Source organism: Electrona antarctica (genome assembly GCF_951216825.1).
Source record: "Electrona antarctica genome assembly, chromosome: 16".
Lineage (NCBI taxonomy): Eukaryota > Metazoa > Chordata > Actinopteri > Myctophiformes > Myctophidae > Electrona > Electrona antarctica.
Genome location: NC_136797.1, coordinates 33,791,708 through 33,816,820, shown reverse-complemented (window position 1 = coordinate 33,816,820; position 25,113 = coordinate 33,791,708). Strand labels below are relative to the sequence as shown.

Sequence of the window (25,113 nt, the reverse complement as noted above, 5' to 3'; positions counted from 1 at the left end):
CAATTGTCACTAGAGGGCGTCATATACAAATATAGTACAAAACAGACCATTTGAAAGAATACACTAGATAAGGCTTTCTCAACCTTTTTTGGACTATTGTCCCCTCTCCAATATCCAGGCCCCTTACCACCCCCCACACTCAATTCAAACGTAAGATTTATTTTTGAGTGTTTAATGTTTGTGTTGTCTGAACACAAACATTAAATGCCATTGACAATGATAATTTGGATGGATAATTTACATCATATGTGTCTGTTGGACAATAAGGGACCACCATTCTTGATGATGTACGATGATTAGAGCGCCCCTCACTTCACACAGGTGTTTTTTTTGTATTGTTTATTGTGTGTATTGCTTATATAATTTAGTAAACATCTAATCGATTTCCAAATATCTGATTTGACTTTAAACTGAATAGTATGCTACCATGGTAACATACCACCCCGGTCACAGGGATGTCAGGCCCTGTCACATGGCTTTCAGGCCCTCTGAGACATCCCTGTCACACAGTGCTGTGAGAAGGGCTGTGATAGGGTCCTGGTGTCTCTGTGACATGGCCTGACATGTAGTGGACTGAAGCATCCAAAAATACAAATACCGAAGTACAGATACTAAAATAAATTACTCAAGTAAATACTCAAGTAAGTGTGCTTAGTTACTGTCCACCAATGATAAAGACATCGAAGAAGTTAATATCAGGTCTGTGATATTAAAGAAGTCACACACTCTAATCCTGACAACAGTTCCATTGTGCTTATCTGCTTGAATTAAACCTAATCTTTGGATTTAAAATACTTGCTCCAGTGTGAGAGGATGTCACCGACCTGACACAACCAAAATGGTGTAATCGTAGTTGTAATCTCTTGGAATGGAATTTCATGGGGACTGTTTGTGTTTGTGTATTCTGGTGTTATTCATTGTTTCAGTTTATTATTATAAAATTAATGAGATTGATATATTATCGAGGGCTTGGATCAGGGTGTAAGTTACATTTTCAGAAGTTTACAGGAAAGCAAAAACTATCTTTGATTGCAATTATTTGATCAAAACAACATAATAATCTACTTTTATACAGATATACAGTCTGTATAGTACTTACTGCTCAATCGACCAGTAAGTGTGTAACTCTCAATATGGGGGAAAAAGTCGGATAAAATGTACAAATGAACAAATCATTTTATTCATACAAACACATACAAAATATTACTAAATAGGGGATTTTCTTTCTTTTCTCAAGACAAAAAAACAAATACACATCGTTTCGCAAAAGCAATATTTAAACAAACAAACAAATAAGGTCATCTGTATTCACCGCACTGCTCCTCTGCTCTAAATGAGGTTATAGATACTGTATCTGTCTGCAAGAGGAGACACCTGAGAATCACCCTTTTAAATGGCCTATTCCGTAACACTGTCTAACATACTATTTAGTATGCCAAATTACTTTTTAGTATGTCCAATGCTTAGCTACTAAATAGTATGTGAGATTCACACTAAATTCAGGGGCCCCGTCTGAAATCACATCCTAACATACTATTTAGTATGACAAATTGCTTTCACTATATCTGAAGTGAAACCCTACTACTGCTTAGTAGATACTAAACAGTAGGCTGCCAATAGCCTACTGTGTAGTCATTTGGCTGTCCCTTGGCCCATTGGCATCCAATGTAACAGATACCGCAAAAGATATTTTTTGATAACCGCATGAACTTTTAGTTCCATGTAAAGAAGGTTACCCAGTCATACATATTACTAGTATATCAATCCTTACTTCTCAAGACTGGAAAACATTATACATGCTTTTGTCTCTTCCCGTCTTCTTGACTGTTCTGATTCTACACACTACCCTGAGCCGTTCCTCTGTACATCGACTACAATTTGTACAGAATGCAGCTGCCAGAATTCTTACCAACACTAACCGCAGAGCACATATAACACTGGTGTTGGCTGCACCCATTAAATCCAGAATTGATTTAAATTTGATTTTATAACTTATAAGGCATAACATGGGCTGGCCAAACTTTTTATCTGACTTACTGCGCGCACATCCTAATGTGAGATCTCTCAGGTCCTCTGACAAGGGCCTTCTGGAGATACGTGCGACCAGACTCGTCACTAAGGGAGACTGGGCCTTTGCAGTGGTTGCTCCCACACTGTGGAACGCCCTGCCCTGCTGAGTCTGTTGACAGTTTTAAGAACTTGTTAAAAACATTATTTATTTCATAAGCACTTTGTCTTATGACATTTTTATCTGACCTATTTGTGCAGGTCAATGTTTTGCTTTTACTTTTTGTTGTGTTATTGCTCTTACTGTATGTGCCTTGTTTTAACTTGATTGCTTTACATTGTTGTGCACTGTATGGCACCTTGTAACATTGATTCAAAAGGTGCTTTATAAATCAAATGTACTAGTATGTAGTATGTGGTTTTGGACACAACCCTAGTCGTCTTCATTCAAGATCCATTTACAAAAATGGCCTCTATCATTTCACACATAGATGTTTCTCACACAGCCTTGCATGCAGGAACAAACCTATTTACACTGTTGGGAGTGGGACCCTTTGAGTATCTCAGTTAGGGCTGAGGGCTAAATGTATTTAGAATTATTGTAATGTTTTGAATTTCAAAGAGAGCGTTTTAGATGGTCTATCTTAGCTCATTTTGAACTTTTCAGACAATTTATGAAAGTATAAAATAGGGCATAAATGATTAAAACCAGGAAAAGGCAACACTTAAGACAACTCATATCACAATATTATGATATCCAAAATCCCAGAGGATATCTAGTCTCATGTCACAATATCGATATAATATCGATGTATTGCCCAGCCCCAATCACAGCCTAACACTGCACACTGTGATAGTGTAATTCTTACATTATAGGATAGAGTATTTCTCATTTCAGGCCTCCCACAGGAGTGGAGTCCTTCCCTTCAGAGTTGTAGGTGAGAGAAGATCGTTTTGCGGTGCCGTAGGAGGTGGCTGATGAGTTGGACGTGGAGGGGATGCGGGGCAGGGTGGCCGTGGACATGGGGAGCGCCTGAGTCTGTCTGTCTGAAGCACAGAAGGCCGGGGAGGACGACCTGGGCTTGCTTTGCAAGCTGCCACTGCTGCTACTCTGCAGAGGGGAGCTCGACGTCTTGGGGCCCCGAGAAAGAGAAGAGGCAGAACAACTGGAGAGCGGCGAACTCCTTATCCCGTATCCGAGGATGCCGGTGCTCATCAGGAATTCCCGGGAGCCATAAGCTGGGGGAGTCGGTCCCCGAGAACCCATGGGGCGGATGCCGTCCGGCGGTAGGCTGCGCCTGACGGGGATGTCATAAACACCTACATCCGGGCCGTAGATGGCCTGCGATCTGGCTTGCATGCGCAGCATCCTCTCCCTCTCCTCTAGTTCCCTCCTCTCCTGGATGGACGCCATGATGTTTTTTGTTAAAGTGTCGTAGCGAGCAGCGGGAGACTGCTGAGGCGTCAGGCCCTGTGGACTGAGTTCCCGGGAGGCCAAGCTCTGCGTCTGGATATTTCGCAATGTTAGACCCGGTGGGGTGTGGGCTCGTGAGGCGATGCCCTGCGGTGAAAAATCCCTGGGAATCAACCCATGAAAAGACGGAGAATGGTCCCTCTGGATGAGTCCCTGAAAAGAGGGTGAGTTGTCTCTAGAGGTGATGCCCTGCAGAGAGGGCGAAGGGTCTCTGGGTTGAGGGGACTGTCTGCTGACCCCCATAAACACTGGACTATAGGCATGTGGGGACGATCGCTGCATTACAGTCCCATCTGGGCCCATGGTCATGAAGTGAGTGTGGTAGGTCACTGAAGGTACCCCTCTCTGTGCCAGGAGATGAGCGTCTCCAGGATTAATGAGGCTGTCATAGGACATGCTGTTGCTGCGGTTGGCCAGCACATTGGACGAAGGGAACATGCTTGGCATGGGATTGCACACTAGACCCTCGGAATGCATAGTCGGCAACTGGGACTTGTTGCCATGGTGATAGCCATGTTTGAGTGAGAGGGAGCGTGAATTGAGGGTGAGAGAGTTGACATGTAGTGGGCTGGAGATAGGGTTGGCCTGGAAAGGTTGCTGCACTAGCAGGTTGTCCTGTTGGTTGACTCTCCCAGGGCTGTGTTTGGGTTCAGTGGTGAGGGCAGCACCTCTATTGTTCCCTTGTTGGGCTGATATCTTCGCCAGCTAAACAAAACACAAGCATTACATAATGCCAATAAAAAATAAATAAATGACCACTTCTGATCATAAGAAGTCATAAGAATCACATGCCAAATGTTTGGGTCGGATACCAATCCTAATTTTGGAGAGTCTTACTGATGTGCACAATGTTGAAATCAACTTTAAAAACACTTAAAAAACATTTAAAGTAAATACAGTATATTAAGCTTCTGTATATGAAAAGAACATTAACTTCAATTACTATTTTGTATGTAGTATGGGAACTATAATTTTCATACTACGCACAACAACGATTTTCACCCACTTGTAAAACTGTGATGTGACAATAAAGCTGATTCTGACAATGAATGAGAAAACAAACAAATAAATACCCAACTTCAGATATATCAGTCAGACTCTAGCCACAATATAAGTAAAAAAGCGATTGACACCTGTTCTGGAGGAATGGGGGATGACCCTCTGGATATTGCCTCAAGGACAGGTCGGAGCTGTGGCACAGTCGGAATTGACACAGGTATCATGGTTTTGGTATGGTGTCCCAAATCTGAAAAAGAAGTCACACGTCTTAAAAAAACATGACAATATTGACAATACATATCTCTAGGAAAATAACTGTTTATTGGAATAAATATTATTGCCACTGAATAAATGATAAGAAATTAGGCATCCTTAAGATTATATTACAGGTGATATGACTATTGTCACAATTACAGGTGTAAAATAGTGTATGAAATTCTTTTTGGTGCAGGCTCTCAACACTGTAGTTACAGGCAGAGTTAGAATAAGGAAAGAGACCATGGAGAAGTCACACAGCACAAAAATAACAGGAAGGCACAATCGAATCAAAGATACAAAGTCCAGTATCAAGAATAGCAGTGACATGTTTACCATCCACGGCTGCTAGACGGCTTTTCAGCAGCCCATGGTCTGGTTTGGGTGGCAGCGGTGGTGGGTTGTTCAGTCGTTTGATGTCTGGCACCTCAAGAGTGCCAGCCGTGGAACGCTGGCACAAGAAGAGACAGACACTTCAGGGAACTTGTCCTGACCTTAAAATGCTGTTGCTCGGCATATGTGAGGAAATAGCAACCATGGCCCCGATAAAATAATATTCTGTGTATGCATACTTTATTCTGGAGATCATGACTCTGGATGCCGTTGTCCCTGACTTTCACTGGTCTCTCTCTGCCAGTGTGTGGTCTCAGGAATGGTGGTTGAATATGAACGGTTGTTTTCTTATAGGGCCTTGCTGTATATCTGGGGTGTGGGAACAGAAAGAGCTATTAAAGTAGCAGTACGTTATTTGAGAGTATCATCAAATGCTGTATGAAATGTCTCTTACGCTGGAGAGATGGGACTGCAAACCAGGTATTCCAAATTGCTACAGCAACCTCGCGTAAAAGGATTTACACCTCCTTGAAACTTCCCAGTTACCTGTGAGAACATGAGAGGATGAGATAAATACTACTGCTGTGACATGTGGACAACACACCCACATGTTCCAACACATTTTCACATTTTCATTCTATCAGTATTTCTTTCAACGTTTGAGAGTATCAACAATCAAGCATCAAGACAGATTATTTGTCATTCGTAGAATGTAGTGTGGCATGTTTCGCAAAACTACTAACAGCAATACCATACACAAAAGATAATAATGTAAATAATACTGGATTGCTATAAAATAAAAATAACAAGAAAAATAAGATGAGAAACTATGATAATAAAAGAAAGGGGTTAAAGGACCAGGCAGGACACACAGTCTACCCTTTTGTACTAGTATCAAACGACTTCAAATTTGGCTACCAAAAAATGTTAGTACTAACTTACAGTATTTGTCTACCAACGTAATAGAATTGCAAAAATGAGAGTGTGCAAACATAATGGCCTTAAAGTGGTTGGCATAACCTTGTATTGGATATTATCTACAGTGCCTGGGCAAGTCCAAATATTCTCAACCATCTTTATCTGTTACTTCTAAGTAGGGATGTCCCGATACACTTTTCCCGTTCCCGATCCGATCCCGATACCACAAATTATGTGTTTGCCGATACCAAATACCGATACCAGTGTTGTGATCTCGTGTTGTGTTAACAGCTATCTAGCTATATATCTCGTGTTGTGTTTATAGCAGACTCCTCACTCATATACTGTGCACTTGCAGTTTGGGCAACTCGAAAGCAAACTCCACATGTCCCAACATTTTATTTACCTGCCATAGGGTCAACCCCTTACCCCTGTGTCGGATCGCTGGTTAGACTGGCATATTCACCGATACCGATATGACCCGATATGACAAATAAGGGCTGATCCGATACTTTTCCCGATACCGATACAGTATCGGCACATCGCTACTTCTAAGTTGTCATTCCATTCACCCTCAATATGGTGAAAAGGTTCTCAAAATCACACTTCTAGTAAATAAACAAATGCAAACAGCTAATGATCAGCGATGTGATATGAGAGTGCAGACTAGCCAACAGCAACTAACTCTTGAATCGTTGCCCTCCACACCCTCCTGTCTAGCATCAGGGTCTTGAGCTCTGCAGTGTTGTTAGCTCAGCTGTCACGCCGCCGTGTATGCCCTGGGTTGGCTCCCACAGTGTTGGTTTGTTTGCCACCAGTTCTGGGTGCATGATGCAGTGATGCAGTGTCCAGCCAGTCTCATCCTCCCTCAGCCTCCTAATTATCCTCACCGATAAGCCATTTAGCCTAGTAGCCAAAAAGTGAACCCGGACATGTTGAGTACACCAAGATTTTATGTTAGAAATGTTTAGTATGGGTCCCCAGCGTGTAGAAACTGCCGGATGCTAACTTGCATATGTTGAGCAATTTTCATAATTAATTTCATAATTTCACGGCCATGCCCACTTGCCCAAATGTGCTGACATCATCCATTTGTGATGACGGCATTGGCCGTTTTTAGCCCAATGAGTGTTTTTTTTGCAAAACTAATGCTTGGAATGGATTCAGCATCATGAAAACCCCCTAGTTTGACACATCACATTCTACATAAAGCATGATGACATTTTGATTATTTTGCCTTCTATAGGTTGTAATTGGTATGGTCACATATTATGCCAATTATGAAAAATGCTCAACATATACAAGTTAGCATCCGGCAGTTTCTACATGCTGGGGACCCATACTAAACATTTCTAACATAAAACCTTGGTGTACTCAACATGTCCGGGTTCACAATGGGGCTCTATGGGCTGGCTACTAGACTAATTGATTCTTGTAGCGCCAGAACATGTAGTAACATGTAGCAACATTCCATCAATGTTAATGGGGGAACGATCTATTCTAAAGCATCTTAAGTTTGCTGGAGTGGCTCAGTTCGAAACGAAATGCCGCAAATCATGAACGCAGCGTCCGATTGCCGTGAAGCCACCAGGAGGCCGATTTTGAAATTGCACATTTCAACATAATAAACCTTAACCCTGTGCAATGAATTCACACAATTCTGGCCAACCATAACCTAGTACCTACACAAATATTTCTAGTTTACATTTGTGCTAACAATGTCATTCATTAGTAGTATAGTTCTTCCAACGCCTGATATAACTTTGCTGAGTGATGTCTCTTATAAGATTAGATATGTTACAGTATATTTGTCTACTGGAAATAGATTGCACCTTGCTGTGTTGTGTGATACTTTGGATATTATGTGGAGCTTGCAGGGTGCCCCCTGCCAGCATTTCCAATTTATATGTAGATCAGACCAACCTGTTCATTGGTAGTACGTCCTCTGGACACCAAGTACAGATGAAAGCCAGTCAGGCCCAGGACTGGGATAAGGAACAACCCTGATACACTGATCACAACCAACCTGGAAGCTGCTGTCAAGGAAGATGCTTTCATTATTCCATCTGAAATTCTTTATTCAATCATTCCATCACACACACACACACACACACACACACACACACACACACACACACACACACACACACACACACACACACACACACACATGCACACACATGCACAGCCAGTTTGCTAAAGGATACGTGACAGTGCAGTGCAGCTGCCATAGGTCCTCCTGGTGGCTTAGGACATAGAGCAGGCCAAAGGTGAACACACCCACCATATGCACCGTGAGGGAGAGCAGAAACAGGAAAAAGTATCGATAGTTTCTCCTCCCAATGCAGTTGTTTACCCAGGGACAGTGATGATCAAAGTCCTACAAAAAGAAAAGGATAAAATAGCTACTGATGGATTCCTTCGAGGAAAGAGGAAAAAAAACACAGTACGTTTCGCTATCATTTGTCACCAGGTCATTATCAATCAGTTGGCAATCATTTAGCTTTCACTGAGATTGAGTGGTTATTAATGCAGTAATAATGCACGCAAAACATTTTGGAGGATTAATTACTTGTCTAATATGCTTTGTATTATCTCACTAAAACCTTTTTTTCAAATTTCATTTCCACAGAGACCAAAAAGGATCTACGCCATAGATAACGTAGATTCTACGGGAAAGGATTGACCTGATTAATGGGATCTCACTGCCTCCCCCTGTTGTGCTCTGTCTGTCATTCTCTCGCTCCTCCACTCTACAGAAATATCTTGTTATTTACTCCAATCCCTCATTATTTACTCCTCCCTATCCCACTGCTACTTACTGCTATACACTCTGGCTCACACATAAGCCCTACTCACTTTCCTTTACGCCACCATCTATACTTTGTCGTATGGAGTCGTGCAGCAAAAACAGCGAATCTACAATGTGTTGAATCCGCAAAGCATTGTGAGCATAATATAGATCTGCTATTTGTGGTGCGTAACACCCTCGTACGACGGCACCTACATTAAGCTTACAGTAAGCCTTCATTCATCCATTCTCCAACCTCAATTCCACAGCCTTCATCTATCTATGCCTTACTAATTACATGCACAAGCATGGCCGCCTGCATGGGAAACAGAAGGTCCCAGATTCGATACCCGACCTCTGCTATGTATCGAGGTGTCCACAGCAGGACACTTAACCCCAAACTGCTCCCTGTGTGTGTGTGTGTGTGTGCACACGTGTCTAACCTCAACACAGTGATCACAGACGCTGCAGTGGGAGCAGCGTGGGGGTCTGTAGAAATGACACGAGGCACACCACTTCATGCGCACCTGGACCCCTCTCACTTCCACGTTCTTGTACAGTGGAGCGCGGAAATCATCGTCCTTGTCCTCGTCCTCGTTAGCTGCAGCACACACACACACACACACACACACACACACACACACACACACACACACACACACACACACACACACACACACAAAATAGCAGCTACTAATAACCTTTACAGGAAGCACAACTCCTTAATGTGACAACATAACTGTGTCTGTACTCACCCATTGGGAGTACACCTGCATCCATGAAGGTTGCCATGGTGAAGTTGGCCAGGACAAAAAGGAAGAGGATGGCACAGCATGGTGGCACACCGGGAGAGATCGTCACAGCAACCCACGGACATCTGAACACACACAAATATACAGTATATGTATATCGTCATTGTCGGGCAGATCCCTTTGAAGTTGTAAAAAAAGTTGTCAAACGGTTGCTTTTCAGGAAATTGACAAAATAACCTGTGTTCAAATGGATCCAATGTAGATATTATGTAGTCAAAAGCTCTTGTTAACACATACAGACTTAGGCCTGGGCTACACCTATATGGATCTTTTGCAAAACGCATTTTTTTGTGTGTGTTTGGGCCTTTGAGCCACACGCAAACGGCGTTTTCGGCCACTCAAACTGAGGTTTTTGGACACGGATAAATAAGTGAAGATTTTCCAAAATATCCGTAGTCATGAGAAACGGAGCTTTTGAGAAACGATGACGTCACCGTTCATTAGCGCATATCATTTTTACTATAATTAGGTGAGAAATGCAGCTTGCGCCTGCATGGAAACTAAACGGATATCTATCCGATTGTTCATGTTTTTATATCACTGTTAACAACTTTAAAACGTATCATATGTTGCATCAACTGCACCACGTCACCAGCGAGCAAAGGCTCTGCTCTGCCGCATTCAATAATAAATAATATATCAGCCTACTAGTCCAGTGTGGACTGGTGATTTCATTTGTATTGGTGCAGAGTGCGAAGCTTGAACAATAGGTTAATTGTGGACCGCTACAGAGAAACTGTGGATATATTAACCTACCAATAAGGACCCTGCAGGCCAAAAAGAGGCAAGCCGTCTGACTCTAGAGTAATGGTTCTCAAACCATTCTGGTCACAACCTCCCCAAAATAATCGTATTTGAACTGGGGACCCCCCCCCCCCACCCTAACAAGCACTTGGAATTGTTGGAGTTGAGGCCTTACATTTAGTTTGACTGGTTTCCTTGGATACATATTGTGAAAATGGGCAATCTGCATGAGCTATATATATGGTATTAAAAAGGTATTAGAAGTCCTTAAATAGTCACTTTAGAAATGTGCAGATACCCTGTATACCAGGGGTGGGCAACTGGCGGCCCGGGGGCCATGTGGCCCCCACCTTCACTTAATGCGGCCCTCAGGTTAATGTCAGGATACTGATATAATATTGGTTTCAGCTGTTTACAATTCCACAGCATGCCAAACACGACCCGCTTTAATTACTTCAGTCTAAATTAGTAACACACGTATAATTAAAGGCATTTGAAATGACATAAAAATGTTAATTTTCAGGATTCCAATTAAAAAATAGCAAAAAAATAATTCAAGATTTCAATTTGAAAATAGCAAAAATAGCTCAAAACGTGTCGCAGCGCGACGCGTTTTGATCTTGTAGATCGGCTATTTTTGCTACGACAGTAATATATGGCCCTAGGGAGTGAGTGTGGAAATATAGTGGCCCTCTCCATCGTCAAAGTTGCCCACCCCTGCTGTATACTGTACACTTAAAACTGTATGTTGGTTTGTTTACTGTTGAGTGAAAAAACAATGTTGCACGTTAAGCTAGTTGCTGCGAGAGTGAGGTCTAGCCAACACCAACTCGGGATTCCTGGATCGCTGGATCGCTGCCCTCCACAAATTCCTATCCAACATCAGGTTCTTGAGCTCTGCAGTGTTGTTAGCCAAGCTGTCGCGCCGCAGCACGTCTACATAGGTGGTACGCTTCTTTCCCCTCCTGGCTTTGCCCTGGGTTGGCTCCCATAGAGTCAATTTACTTGCCTCAAGTTCTGGGTGCCTGACGCAGTGACCTGACAGCCTCATCCTTCTCTCTCTGACTTCCGTGACCCGTGGTAGGTCCCCATAGATATCCACATTTCTGATGCGACACCTAGTGCCATTCGTAGCATTCTTGTGTAGACTCCATCCAGGGCTTTTTCCTGTTGTACTGTGAGGGCCCATGTCTCGGCCCCATACAGCAGTACTGACTCCACAGTAGCTATGAACAGCCGCCTCTTAAGGTCTTCTCCCATGTCTGATTTCCACACACTCCTCATCCCGTGCAAGGCTTTCCAGGCAAGTGTTCTCCGAACCTTCAGATCCTGTTCAGTTGAGGCAGTCCAGTAGGTAGGCCTACTTGAAGTCCTCGACTCGCTCGAGCACCGTCCCGTCTGCAGTGGCAATGGTTTTGTCCTCGGTGTTGACTGTCATTACCTTTGTTTAGCACGTTAAGATAATCATCTGTAGCCTGGTAATCCCCTCCCCCTTACTAGACAAAAACAGGCTATATCATTTGGGGACCCCCCCAAAAAATTATTTGGGACTTCCTTAGAGGTCCTGACCCACAGTTTGGGAACCACTGAGCTGTGCGTGCATGCGTGCATGCGTGCATGCGTGCGTGTACGTAATCTCAGAAACTGCTGTACCGATCATTGACACATTCCTTGTGCACTGACCGTAGTTATTTTTAATCAAATAACCCTTACCCAAAATGTGAAGTTTCTTAAGGACAATGTTCATGGCATAATTAATTGAATCAGGTATGAGTGTGTGAGTAATAATGACATCAAGAACAACAGACATATGTTGGTATGTAGAGAGTAGTGGCATACTGTACTCCTTACAGTACCCAGGTGGAGATGACCTGCAGTTGCCAGAGAATGGCTGCCCCATGAAAATCTGTACACATTATCTCTATAGTCATGTGAACAAAACTAAACATTCAACATTTTGGCCAATAACTCTTGAACTGTAGCTTGTACAATAAAAATATGTTCCCCCTGAATTCTCACTCTCCATATTGGCCCCAGATGACATCTTCCATCATTTTGCATTTTCTTCAAAACAAGACTTTTTGCTACCACTCCTACAGATTTTTTTCCAAAACTCACACAAACCGGTAAACATCAACACACACAACTCTGGGGTCATGTGATCAATATGTACTATTATGTAGTTAGATTTTTCAGACCCATTCGAAGTGGCTATATGATTGTCTTTCAAAATTTGCAGGCTCTGTGTAGGCAATCATCTACTATATAATGCGCCATGTCTCTGCGTATGTGTGTGTGTGTGTGTGCGCGTGTGTGTGTGTGCGTGTACGGTTGTAATGCACGTAACTCGAGAACCGTTTGACCCACCGACTTCAAATTCGACACACGCGTTCCACACCCCCACAGGGAGTGCAGTGCCAGGTATCGAATCGGTCGGACCCACGGTTCTCCAGAACCACCACAAAAGGCTCTGGTCAGGCTCTGTCAGTGGGCCTAATGAGGCCAACTCCACACATATTCATATGACATATTCGCGAACCACCACAAAAGGCTCTGGTCAGGCTCAGCCAGTGGGCCTAATCAGCCCAATCCCCTCACCTGTGCAATTTCCAGCCTCTGCCTCAGCCAATTGATTGCCATGGCAACCCCACACCTGACAATTGATTAGCCTACTTAACCACAGTCACAGTCAGTCAGTTTGCCTTCTTCACACACAGGCAGATACAGAGATCTCCATGTGGGATACAGACAGACAGTTAAAACGGGTGCTATGACAAGTTAACAACAGGTATTATTAGGTTCCCAAGTTGCATAGTGCTCAAGTAGGCCGGTAGCCGACGGGCATGTACAGGTCTAGTATGAATAATGAATGGTTGGAAAATAAATTATTTTAAGCATTTACAATTATTACAGATCAATTCCTGAAGTGTGCTAGAACTAAAGATGCATAATGTTAAAATTATCAATTATAAATGAGTTCTCGGGCACCATATAGTATACTGCTGTCCTGATTGTCTTGAAGCCAGAAAGCCTTTTGTCAGTGTAACCTCAACGCTTAGAAAAACATATCTTTACCCCACAAAGTTGCTGAGTGTGGCTAAAACTGCTGAATTAAACAGAATGAGAGTATGATTATCTCTATAGTGTGAGATTAGAGGGGGAAGCGGTGTAATCAGGTTATAGTGGTAGACGGGCGAGGGGTTCACTGGATTATATTAACCACAGCGTTTGATTGAATGGTTGCATTCTTAACCTATATATTCTGGGACCTTTTTATTATTATTATATACCTTTTATTGAAAGAATAAACCCTTTGAGATGTCACATCTGCCAAATTTGAAATACAAAAGTAGAGAATACTATGAAATATGTTGTAGTTTGGTATCGTTTATATAAATAGAAAATGTCTGATTCTCCTGGACTGTTGAATGCAGACAGTGTTACTATGACAAGGACCAGGATCATCATGTAAAATTGATCCACAGTGCATTATGTTAAATTCTGACATTAACACTTCATAGCCTCAAGAGGGATGCTAGAGTATTAGTAATAAATACAACAGAGTTCAAATAGTATATAGCACTGTCTGCTTTAAAGAGACAGTTATTCTCTCACAGATATTCTAGTCCCCAAAACCCCGAGCAGGTTCTGGGTTATGGGGGAGGGGCACCCCCCAGAGGAATGCCTGGCGATGCTATGCCAGCTGCAAACCCAGTAATCCCTGGATTATGAACTCTGGATTACAGAGCACTCTACCAGCCCGTTATTGCGGAATCCTCCCATTAGATGCCGCACAGAGAGAGCATACAGTCAGGATGCACCATACAATATATATATATCACTGTGTACTACAATAGGACGGTAAATACTAGGGGTATAACGATATACACTCTGTGTACTACAATAGGACGGTAAATACTAGGGGTATAACCATATAGTAACTGCTTCGAAATATCAAGTTTAATTTCAAACGAATTCAATTGAATTATATCCATATGTAAGCGGCAACATATCGTATTCTTTGACTTTGAAATATCGAATCATTTTGCAATGCAATGCAAATAATCGATTGTATCAATACATACACCGCTACATTTGGTCTATCGATAAATGTGTGTATTCTCTGTGTTCATGTGAAGGTGAGGGTTTGTTTGTTTTCAAATACAATGTCCATATATTTGCCATACAATGTCCATATATTTGCAATACAATGTCCATATATTTGCCATACAATGTCCATATATTTGCCAGAGAATCACTGTGTTTACTTATTTATATCCATAATAAATGTTTCCCTTAAAAAACCTGTACTAACCACACGTTTCACACACATTTAATTTCTTTGCTTTTTTTTAGTTACTGTATTGTTTTTAAATCAGTGAATCATATCACCATGAATGAACCAATATCGTCCATGTATCGTATTGTGAACCATGTATCGTGATGCGTATCATATTGCTGTTAAAATGTCGTTTCTCATGAAACAGTAATGGAAATACAATATGCTTTTCATCACAATTCTGAGCAAATCTCTCAATTCCAACAAATATAATATATTTGATAATATTTATCAAATTATAAGACAGCTTTAGAAATAAATTGTGGTTTATATAGATTAAGGGGCACATAATACGATCACCCCTAAAGCTGAACATGGAGGATTTGTATCCAAGTCTTTTTCATGTAAGAACATGCTATCAGTTACATTAAGCTGTGTAACATACGGTTTAGCCATCTCTGTGTAAGTATGCACCTCACCTATCAAGCATTCAAAAGATTGATTAAATCACAAGAAAGGGGTGCTCTGCAAAGCGCGTACCTCTGCCAGGCATGGTGGTCTATCTATCCACAGATGTGTAAATCGTGGATTGTAGCTGCCAGGAACCAAGCAAGCTATATTATTTTGTGAGAAATAGGTAAGTAAGAAATTGAGGATAAGTCCCTGCAACATGCTAGCATCATGTCCAGGGGGTGTAGGCTTTTGGTTCCCACAGCTTCAACCTTGATGCTCTGTCTTTACAGTGTCCCATGAGGCCTTGCATGAATTATGGGCATAATTTCCTGTCAGTCGATCAATTCATTCAAGTGATCCATGTCAGTCAATAATGCGAGTTAGTAGCCTAACTCCTGCCCTGTGTTTCATTCTGACTAGCTGCTGTGACACCTGAATCTCTGAATGGCAGCATGGGGATTAAATGGTGCTAATAACTGACAACTGGAAGTGATGGCCATAATTGACACATCCCCTTTTTGCCAGTAAACTCCTTGGGAAACTTGTGGATAGTCTCTGGTATGACTCAGCCCATTGAACTCCCGACCACCCAATTATTTGGGAAACCAATTACAGGTGTGTGTGTGTGTGTGTGTGTGTGTGTGTGTGTGTGTGTGTGTGCGTGCGCGTGCGTCCGTCCGTCCGTCTCCGGGGCTAATCTTGCAAATGCTGGGCCAATCAGCGGCATATTTCTTATTCACACTGCCAGTAGCCCAACGAGGTACCTCCATGTCATAGATCACTGGTTCTCAAAGTGGGGTCGTGGGGCATCCAGGGGTCATTGGGGGGGGGGGGGGGGGTACCAGGGTGTCCCCAGCTAAATTTGTTAACGGCATCACAATCATTTTAATGCTGGCTACTCAAAAATAGCAGATCTACAAGCTCACACGTGTCACTTTGTACTGCTAGCTTGTATCGGCTATTTATTCAAGTTTTTTTGAAAAAATGAAAAAAAAAAATATTTGGACAATTTTTAATAATTTTGATTCTATTTTTCATATAAATCTTCTCTTCTGGAGGTCCTGGACAAAACATTTTCAGATGGGGCTAGGGTATATCAATTTGGGGGTTCTTGCTATGAAAAAGTTTGAGAAGCACTAATGACTGACATAATGGCCTTGCCATGAAGCCATGCCGTTCCCATGTGGATCCAGAGATGCAAAAAAAGAGAAAAACAATAAATATTTCCTGCTCTCCAGTTAGCTCATAACATTAGCCGCGCTCTGTTGTGGCGTGTGCATATGGGTGTTGGGTGAAAGCAGCCCTTCCGCGGTGCGTGTGTCATAGCTGGCAGGCAATCATGACTAGGTCGCTAGTCGCTACTACTGCTACGCGATTGGCTGGTGGCGTTTCAGAGTATGGGTCAGACTCCCATTGGCTTAGGCAGTGTTTCAGAGTATGGGGTCAGACTACCATTGGCTTAGGCGGCATGGGATGGGACTCCCAGTGATGACTAGCTCGCTCCATTTATGACTAGGTCGCTTACATTTCACGAGCTGTCATTAGTCAGGTTTGACCTGACAAAAAGGAAAAGAAATCGAGATCCACCTGATTTTTGTTTTTGTCGCATTTAGTTGTTCAAGGAGTAGTTTTATCATGTACATTTGCACATACATGAAATTTAAGGTTGACTACTTTTTTTTTTTTTACACCGGCCTCGGGGGTTAAAAGTGTTACGCCGGGGCTCCACCAGACGCGTGCGTGCGTGTGTCAAAAAACGAACCGGGGCAATTTTAAAGCAGTCACGCAACGCAACGTAGGCAGTGGAGCCACCCTTCATTGATTAAAAAGGGAACATTCCCTGACGGTGACGGAGACGCAACGCTGACGTGCCCGGTGGAGCCCCAGCGTTACTCAGGGACACTCAGGGATACTTTAACAGAATCAGATGGCCTCTGTACTTGCAATGAAGAGTTCCGTAAGCATGTGGCGCTCAAAGAACATGTGAGGCACACTTTTTTTCTATTTATCTTTTATCTTTTTGAGCAGTTCCTAACCGCTCCAATGACTGGCCGCGTCTGTCTGTCTGCCTGTCTGTCTGTCTGTCTGTCTGTCTGTCTGTCTGTCTGTCTGTCTGTCTGTCTGTCTGTCTGTCTGTCTGTCTATTTGGGGTACGAACAGCTGCAATACTGCTGGGTGACCTACAGTAAAGTGGCACTGTTGAGCCATTCACACTGAGCACTATATACCGTAATTGCAAGCCAGCCAGCCAGCGGTGTTGTTGAGCAGCCTGCTCAGTTCACTCGGGTTTTATTGTGAATTTTATTGTGATTTTATTGTTTAGCCAGCAGTTCACACATGTGTTTCTACATCGTCACCTTCTTAAACTAATGGCCTAAGTCATTTTTTGAGGAAAATTATTTCTTGGCCTAAGTCAGCTCTTCATGACACTGGATTTGGAATTAAATTTGCGCCATACTGAAATTATATTGGTATAATTTGAATTCAAACTGAGGCAGTTTATATCCAAGAATGAATCATCCAAGTATCATCCAAGTATGACCCACTATCCATATATCCATTTCATTTGTAAAAAAGAGAATATGTTAAAATGATGACAAAACTAAAATCCCTGTCAGAATTAACTGGACAAAGCTCAGGTGACATGGAGAAAATGAATTCAGGCTCCCTGCAAGATGTCATCGGATTTACTCCAGCCGTGGGGGTTCAAGGGTCTTCAACAGGGGGTCCGGGACCTCTAATCTAGGGCACTGGTTCCCGAACAGTGGGTCAGGACCCAATTGTGGGTCGCAGACACATTTTTATTGGTCCCTTTATTTTTTGTTTCTACTTTTTTTCTACAATTGTTTTTAATTATTATTATTTCTAAAATATTTTCAAAAAACATTCACAAAAAAGCTAAAACTTTCATGAATTATAAAATAAAATTCAATGATTTTTTTCCCAGTAATTTCATGAAGAAATCAAAGAAAAATCTAAGAAATTCCATACATTAGAAAACACATGTTTAAGAAGTAGTGGAAATAGCCGATCTACAATGTCACAATGCGGTGCAAAAGCGACCTGCTGTGAGCTTGTATATCTGCTAGATCTGTAGATCCGTCTAATTCCTTTTTTGGGTCTTGAGCTAAAACGTTTGGGAACCACAGCTGTAGGGTGTCCGCCAAATCAAAAAGCATCCCTATTCTGGGGGGAACATTAGCCGAAAATAGCAGATCTACAAGCTCGGCTGTTTTTCGTGTAGAGCAGTGGTTTTTAACCAGTGGTCCCTTCGGACCACCAGTGGTCCATCGGGGGTTCCAGGTGGTCCCCAGCTAAATGATGGAGAGTTGGTAACCAAAGGGGATATATCTTTAACTTTAGAGCATAAAATAAAACCTTATGGGTCCATTTGGTTTCATTTTACACTCCATTTTACACTAATTTTACACTTCCTTACTCAAACTGGGGGGTCCTTGCATTGGAAATAGGTTGAGCATCACAGGGATTAAAGTGTGGATGCCTGTGCCCTGCAGTACTGTGCACGGACGGCCATTCCTCCCTCGCTGGTTTGAGACCATCTGGAGAGACGGGGAAGGACAGTTCATTACACTGCAGTGTGGTCAGACAAGCCCAACCTAATGAAACGGCCGAGCCATGAGATGTATTAAATCACACAGAATGCTAAGCCGCTCGACAATCTGCACATTGCCCTCGGCCCCGCAGTGGGTCAGTGGCACAGACACCACTTAGGCCTGATTTATACTTTGAAAATAGCTGATCTACAAGCTCACAACGCGTCACATAGCGACACGTTGTGAGCTTGTAGGTCGGCTATTTTCAGTGCTCGGCGCCGGTGCGCGACTAAGTATAAATCAGGGTTCGATTCGTCAAGCGTAAGCACAGCACTGTAAAGGCAGCCAGGGCTCCTTCGGTGTTTTGTGATTTGTTACCAGTAATATTGTGAGTCACACTGAATCAAATGTGATAAAAGTCATCCCTATGATATAATTTGTCTGAGATGTACGATTCCAAACGATTCTGTACAGACCATCAAAATGAGAAAATGTTATTCCAAAGTTGAACACACAATAATAATTAGGTTCAGCTTTCTTGCCTGATGTGCTGGGAGTTCTGGTAGCTCAGCTAAGGTGTATTCTACATCTACACTAGCACTATTTTGTTTGAAAACACATGACTTTTTGTAATGGACAGCGCAACCAACATCAGCCTACAGTTATGCAGTGTCTTAGTATGTGTCTACTCTCCTAATGATATGTGTCTTCATGTTTTAATGCTTAATGTTTTATGCAAAGCACTTCTAAATTGCCTTGAAATGTGCTATACAAATACACTTGCCTTGCCTTTTGTTTATTATTAGATATTTATGTGTGCCTTTTTTTGTTGCACTATGGGCTGAGAGGAACATCATTTAATTTGTTTTATGTATGCAAGTACACAAGAACATTTGCAATGATTGCCTATCATCGACAGTATTCTACTGACTTTTTATAACCCCTACACCAGAGATATTTGAACTGCTGACCCTGTTTTGTTTTGAAAACTCAAGCATTGCTTATAATGTAATAATGGACAGCAGGAACGGAGACCTTTTGAGGACGATGATGCACACAAAGGCGTTCGCTTCCTTATTAGGGTCTTATCGGTCCAAATGTAGTCTTCCCTGATTGATCACATCCCTAATCCCTATTGTGTGACCATTTTTCCGGAGAAGAAAAACAAACAAACTAACACCAGCGTGATGAGTGGTAGGGTGTCACGTACATTAAAGCTGTACCTACGTATGTAGACAACTCACAGTAATATACGCAACATAATCAACCGCCAATACAAAATTACATTTCTGCAGAAAAAGCTTAAAGACTAATATATGTATACTAAAACAATTGCGTTTGATGAAACATAAATTAGCCTGCTGGGCGTAGATGAGCTGCAGTATCTTCTGAATTAACAATAGGCAGCAGAGAAAAAACAGACAAACTTTCAAGGCCAGAGGAACAAAAGCAGGAAGTTTCTGCTTCAGCTCATGAAACTCTAATGAAACTTATCAGGCAAAGTTATTTTTTTGCCAATCAAACTTGCAGTTGAAGTGAAAAAGAGCACGCACGCACAAAGTGAAGTTCCTTTCACTCAGAGTAATCAAGGTGGAGATGAATAGAATGTGGCACATGTCCATCTATGTTTTTTATTTTTTTTATTTTTTAGGAACAGTCATTGCAAATGCTGACTTAACAGATAAGCAAGAAATAAAATATGTTCTGCTCATAACAGATAACTATTAGTTAACATAGAATTAACTTTATGCCCGCCCTGGTTATTGAAAATGATTCTATTTTACTGACTGTTACACTAATCTGAATTAATCTTTGTCTCCATACTTCCAGATCGAATGGCCAGACAGCCTGTGCTTTATAACTGTTATCTTGTTTAGGCTAACTAATACTAAACCTACAGACATTATGACAGGAATGGGTGAGGTTTTGTGAGGTCATTTCCTCTCATGGGGGATACAATAAGAGATCTCAGAGATACACTTTGATTTCAGTGGCAACCCCAGAGCTTTAAGTAACTTAGTTTAAACTGTTTTAAGTTGTAATACATTCGAACCAGATCAAGTTATGAATACTTGGTCGGAACAATTAGACCAAGTTCTGAATACCAGATATAATACCACTATAATACCATTATACTAGCTCAGTTGCTTTGTGGTTATGACAGGGTTCTTAATCCCTGTCCAAATCATACCAAAACTATACGATATATGCCTCCTTGCTTGGCCAAATCCTTGTTGGATTGGGAGTAAGTCCCTGCAACATTCTAACATCATGTTCTTTTACATCAAGCTGCCTCAGACTATGGAAACAGGAGGCAGGTTCCGGAATCCTGACCTATGGGTCACATGGCTTTGGATTCCCTGTTTGTTCCCAATGCTACTTACTTTACCTATACTTAATAGTACTGTACTTGCACTACACTTTTCTAAACTTGCAATCCAGATGATGTGGATTGTAGGTTAGCGTCACACTCCCGATTAACCCTAGAACACTAAACATTTCTTGTTACACCATCACTAAACACTGGTATATTTTACTCCATGTAAAATGTTCCATAAAAATATTTCTCATCAAAATATATTGAAGTAGCCTACAGCAATACAACTCTTCTTTAGTATTTCATCATGACTTTTCACAAAATACTGTACTTGAACTGCACATATTAAAAAATAAATATTCCTTAAAAGAAATGGAGCTGAATGGGTGAACCTCCATTCCTGGGACATGTGAGAATGGTCCAGTGAAGAAAATAAAACAAAAAGTCCATTGTGGGTGTATGATATGGGATCTTTCTCTAACACACTATCACTAAACACGGGCGAAATTCATCCGAACACCTGCATGTAGAAAGAAATCACACCCGTGTGAACTGAGTGGTGTAAGGTATTATATAGCCTGATCAGCTCTGATCTGACGTAATGTCTCACGTAATGAAATCACACCCGGGTGAACTGGGTGACCGTAGCAACCATGCTCATTTTTTACGAACAGACAGACAGACAGACAGACAGACACGTAAACTAACAAAGCCAGTCGTAGGAGTGGTTTACACCACTCAAAAACAGGGATGTGGGCAGAGAAACAAGCCTACCTTCTATGATGTCACTGAAGGTACTGAAAGACCCACCCACCTCAGACATCAGCAACATCATAAATTCACCAAGTCTGTGTACGTCTGTAATCCACGTAACTCGAGAAGCGTTCGCCCCACCTACTTTAAATTCAACACATGCGTTCCACACCCCCACAGGGAGTGCAATGCCCTGTGTCGAGTCGGTCAGACCCACGGTTGTCCAGAACCGCCACAAAAGGCCTCTGCCCGGGCCACAGCTGACATCACAAGACTCCATATTTGGGCTTCTGACATCATTCTGACATCTGCATAGACTCCATATTTGGGCATGCCTCACAAATAACTCCATATGGGCATAAAAGGGACGCAGACATAATAACTGGGTGGGGCATGCATTGCCACCTTGCATCGTTCCAAGTAGGACAATGTCCAACAGGCACCGCTATACTTATGAAAATTACAAAAATATAATTGTCCGATTTCAATCGATCACAATAGCCAGCCGAACAAGATAAACATAATAAAAAGCTTTCCCAGCTAGCTTGTTTATAGTTTCCTGTTGCTTCAGCAGACTGTTGAGACATTTTAGAATTAAAATAGAGGTCGATCAATACAGCAATCAACTCAACAGCCATATCAGCTTTCAAGCCAAATGTGGGATGAAACGATTTTACCTTTTTGATTAATTTATCCACGTACTCTCTTATCAGAAATTCACATACATTTTATACTGTAAAACATCCCTGCATTCTTGACTGTAAAGAATATGATTATATTAATAGTTACGGAGGTTTATGTCTGTTAAATACCAGTTTAACACATGCAAAGCCATTAGATTAAAAATGTGCATGACATGGTTTAGTTTACTCTAAGTCGTTTACAACTCATACAACTCACTTAAATATGCTTTCATTTTATGAATTGCCTACAAATACAGCATTATAGCACTGTGGAGTGAAATTAAATATATAAAATAAATGAATAACGTTAAATATCCCTCTGGAATATGCCAATATTGATAATTGATCGCATCAACAGTTAAGTATGTGGATTTATTGTTGCTGTTCAAACATAATGGGACAGTTTGTAGATATGAATTTAGCTGAATGCATGAATAAAGTTATCAGTTTTTAGTGTTTGTTTGGAAAATCTGTCCAAAACCTAGCCTGGCATTTCCAGGCTGGCATTTCCAAAACTGGCATCGTAAATAACATTCCAGACGCCTGAAAAACACATGCAAACAGCTCATGGGAAATTCAAAGATTCCAGAAGCCACATTTCCCAGATGAGGGATCATTGGTCAGAGAGGATCCTAATCCTACATTCAAAATCTGCTGGCAAAAACCAATTGAAACCCTGTTGGAGGAAGAGGATACAGGGGAAAACACAGAACTAGGACAGATATGGCTGCAGTGGTCAAGGGTCAGACTTAAGCCTGATTTATTTATCGTACCACTGTGTATAAATTAAGCTATAGCATAGATCTGCCTTGGTTGGCCTTCTCATGCAGTCCATCATTCTTTGAAGGCATAGAGATTCACAACAAAACAAGAGTTCAGATGGAAATGGTTATTGCTAGTTCTCAATTACACTTTTAAATGGCAATGTTTTTTTTGATATACAGTAAGCTGACACTGAGATTTCTAGGCAATATACTACTAAGGTGTAGTAGGCATCAGTGTCACTAGACTGGAAGATATAAGGGGATTTAGTAATATAGTGGGATATTATGATCACTTCCTGTGTGTGCGTGTGTGCGTGCGCATGTGCGCATGCATGTCCCACACACACAGAGAGAGAGAAACTCTTCAAAAGTCTTGAAAATGTTGCATACCTCCTATCAATTAATATATCACACACATGCAGGCAAGCACACACATGTATACATTATAGCCTACTACTGTGTGTGTGTGTGTGTGTGTGTGTGTGTGTGTGTGTGTGTGTGTGTGTGTGTGTGTGTGTGTGTGTGTGTGTGTGTGTGTGTGTCTGTGTGTGTGTGTGTGTGTGTGTGTGTGTGTGTGTGTGTCAGAGAGAGAGAGAGAGAGAGAGAGAGATGCAACAATGCATTGGGTTGGGAAAGTAGGCTATATTGAATCAGTGAGAATATGAAATATGATGCATGCCATAATGGTCAGGACTGTATAATTCCTATTCAGTTTTCTATGCAAAACATGAACAAGCACAAGTCCCTTGCCTTTAATAATTGTAAGGAAGATAGACGGGACAGACAATCCTTACACCACTCTGAGAGACAACCCAATCATATATGAGTTGCCCTATAGTTTGGGACATACGACATATCAACAGGGAATCCGAATCAATGTAAATCAACTTTTCCTTTAGGCCACACGATACTGCTATAGCTTATTATGATGAGTTAACTTACGTGAAGACAAAGAATAAAGTAGTTGATGCAATGAGGAGACTGGCTGCTGTAGAAACTGGAATGAAGGCGCCGGGTTTCAATCTTTCAACGCCGCTGGTGGTGGGCATCCTGTCGTTTCCACACTCATCAGTATTTCGTTCTACCGAAAGCAATAACAGGAGATTTGGTAAAGTGGCCTGTTGTCTGCGTATTTTTCGCCTCCCCTCGTCTTCCACAGATCAAACGAAAACGTAGGCATATTCCCCAAGAAGGCAGAACGAACTGCACCGCATATTCCGGTATCCTATCCGATGATGCACCCGGCAGGCAAAGCAATAAGCAGCGTCAAAACGGCACACTAGCTGATGTATCCTTGTGAAAGGTGGAGCTTTGTGACGCGGTATACAGTATGCTGAATGAATGATGGATCCCTCGCTTTGATGTAGCCGAATGAACTTGTTATTTATTTATGTATTTATTATAAAGCTAGATCGTTTGATAAAGGCTTTGTGAAATTCTTAGCCCCATGTGATAATGTGCCCTCAGTTCCTATTCTGTAGCTCCGAGCGTATAGGGACTGAGGCCATGGGGCTATGAAATTCGTTGCTGACACTTCAACCCACGTAGTACGTACGTATGGATTTTACTACAGCCTACCAAATAGCCAGATGAAGTTGAAGAGTTCAACTTTTCCTTGGAGGGACACGTCCCTCAATATTTTAAACTTGCCAAAGTAACCCCCCTGCACAAGAAAGCATATAGGCTATCCCTAAATTAGACCCCGGCAGGCGGCAGCTATACCGCCCTCTATAGCTCCATCTCAAAAGTGATAGTGATGATAAATAGTCTATGAACAGGTTGAAAAGTACGTATCTTGCCACAAAAGAAATTATGTACAAATTCCAATCTGGCTTCAGAACATCCCACTCCACATGCCTCCTCTATTTGAGTGATCACAATGATCAAACACGAGATGGATGCTGGCAAATACTGTGGCATGGTCATGCTGGACCTCCAAAATGATTTGTTTTGACACAGTGAACCATTCCATACTGG

At 41.9% G+C, this 25,113-nt stretch overlaps 1 protein-coding gene across 1 annotated transcript; it reads right to left on the bottom strand.

Annotated features, from left to right (window-relative positions):
- Positions 1 to 2,896: 2,896 nt before the first annotated feature.
- Positions 2,897 to 24,185, bottom strand: zdhhc8a (zDHHC palmitoyltransferase 8a; the record flags this gene model as incomplete). Its single annotated transcript, XM_079523796.1, has 10 exons — positions 2,897 to 4,186; positions 4,615 to 4,727; positions 5,072 to 5,186; positions 5,308 to 5,437; positions 5,523 to 5,614; positions 7,910 to 8,012; positions 8,194 to 8,366; positions 9,221 to 9,378; positions 9,533 to 9,654; positions 24,079 to 24,185. 10 exons carry the CDS (start codon positions 24,183 to 24,185, stop codon positions 2,897 to 2,899), a joined length of 2,403 nt encoding a protein of 800 aa, XP_079379922.1.
- Positions 24,186 to 25,113: the final 928 nt, after the last annotated feature.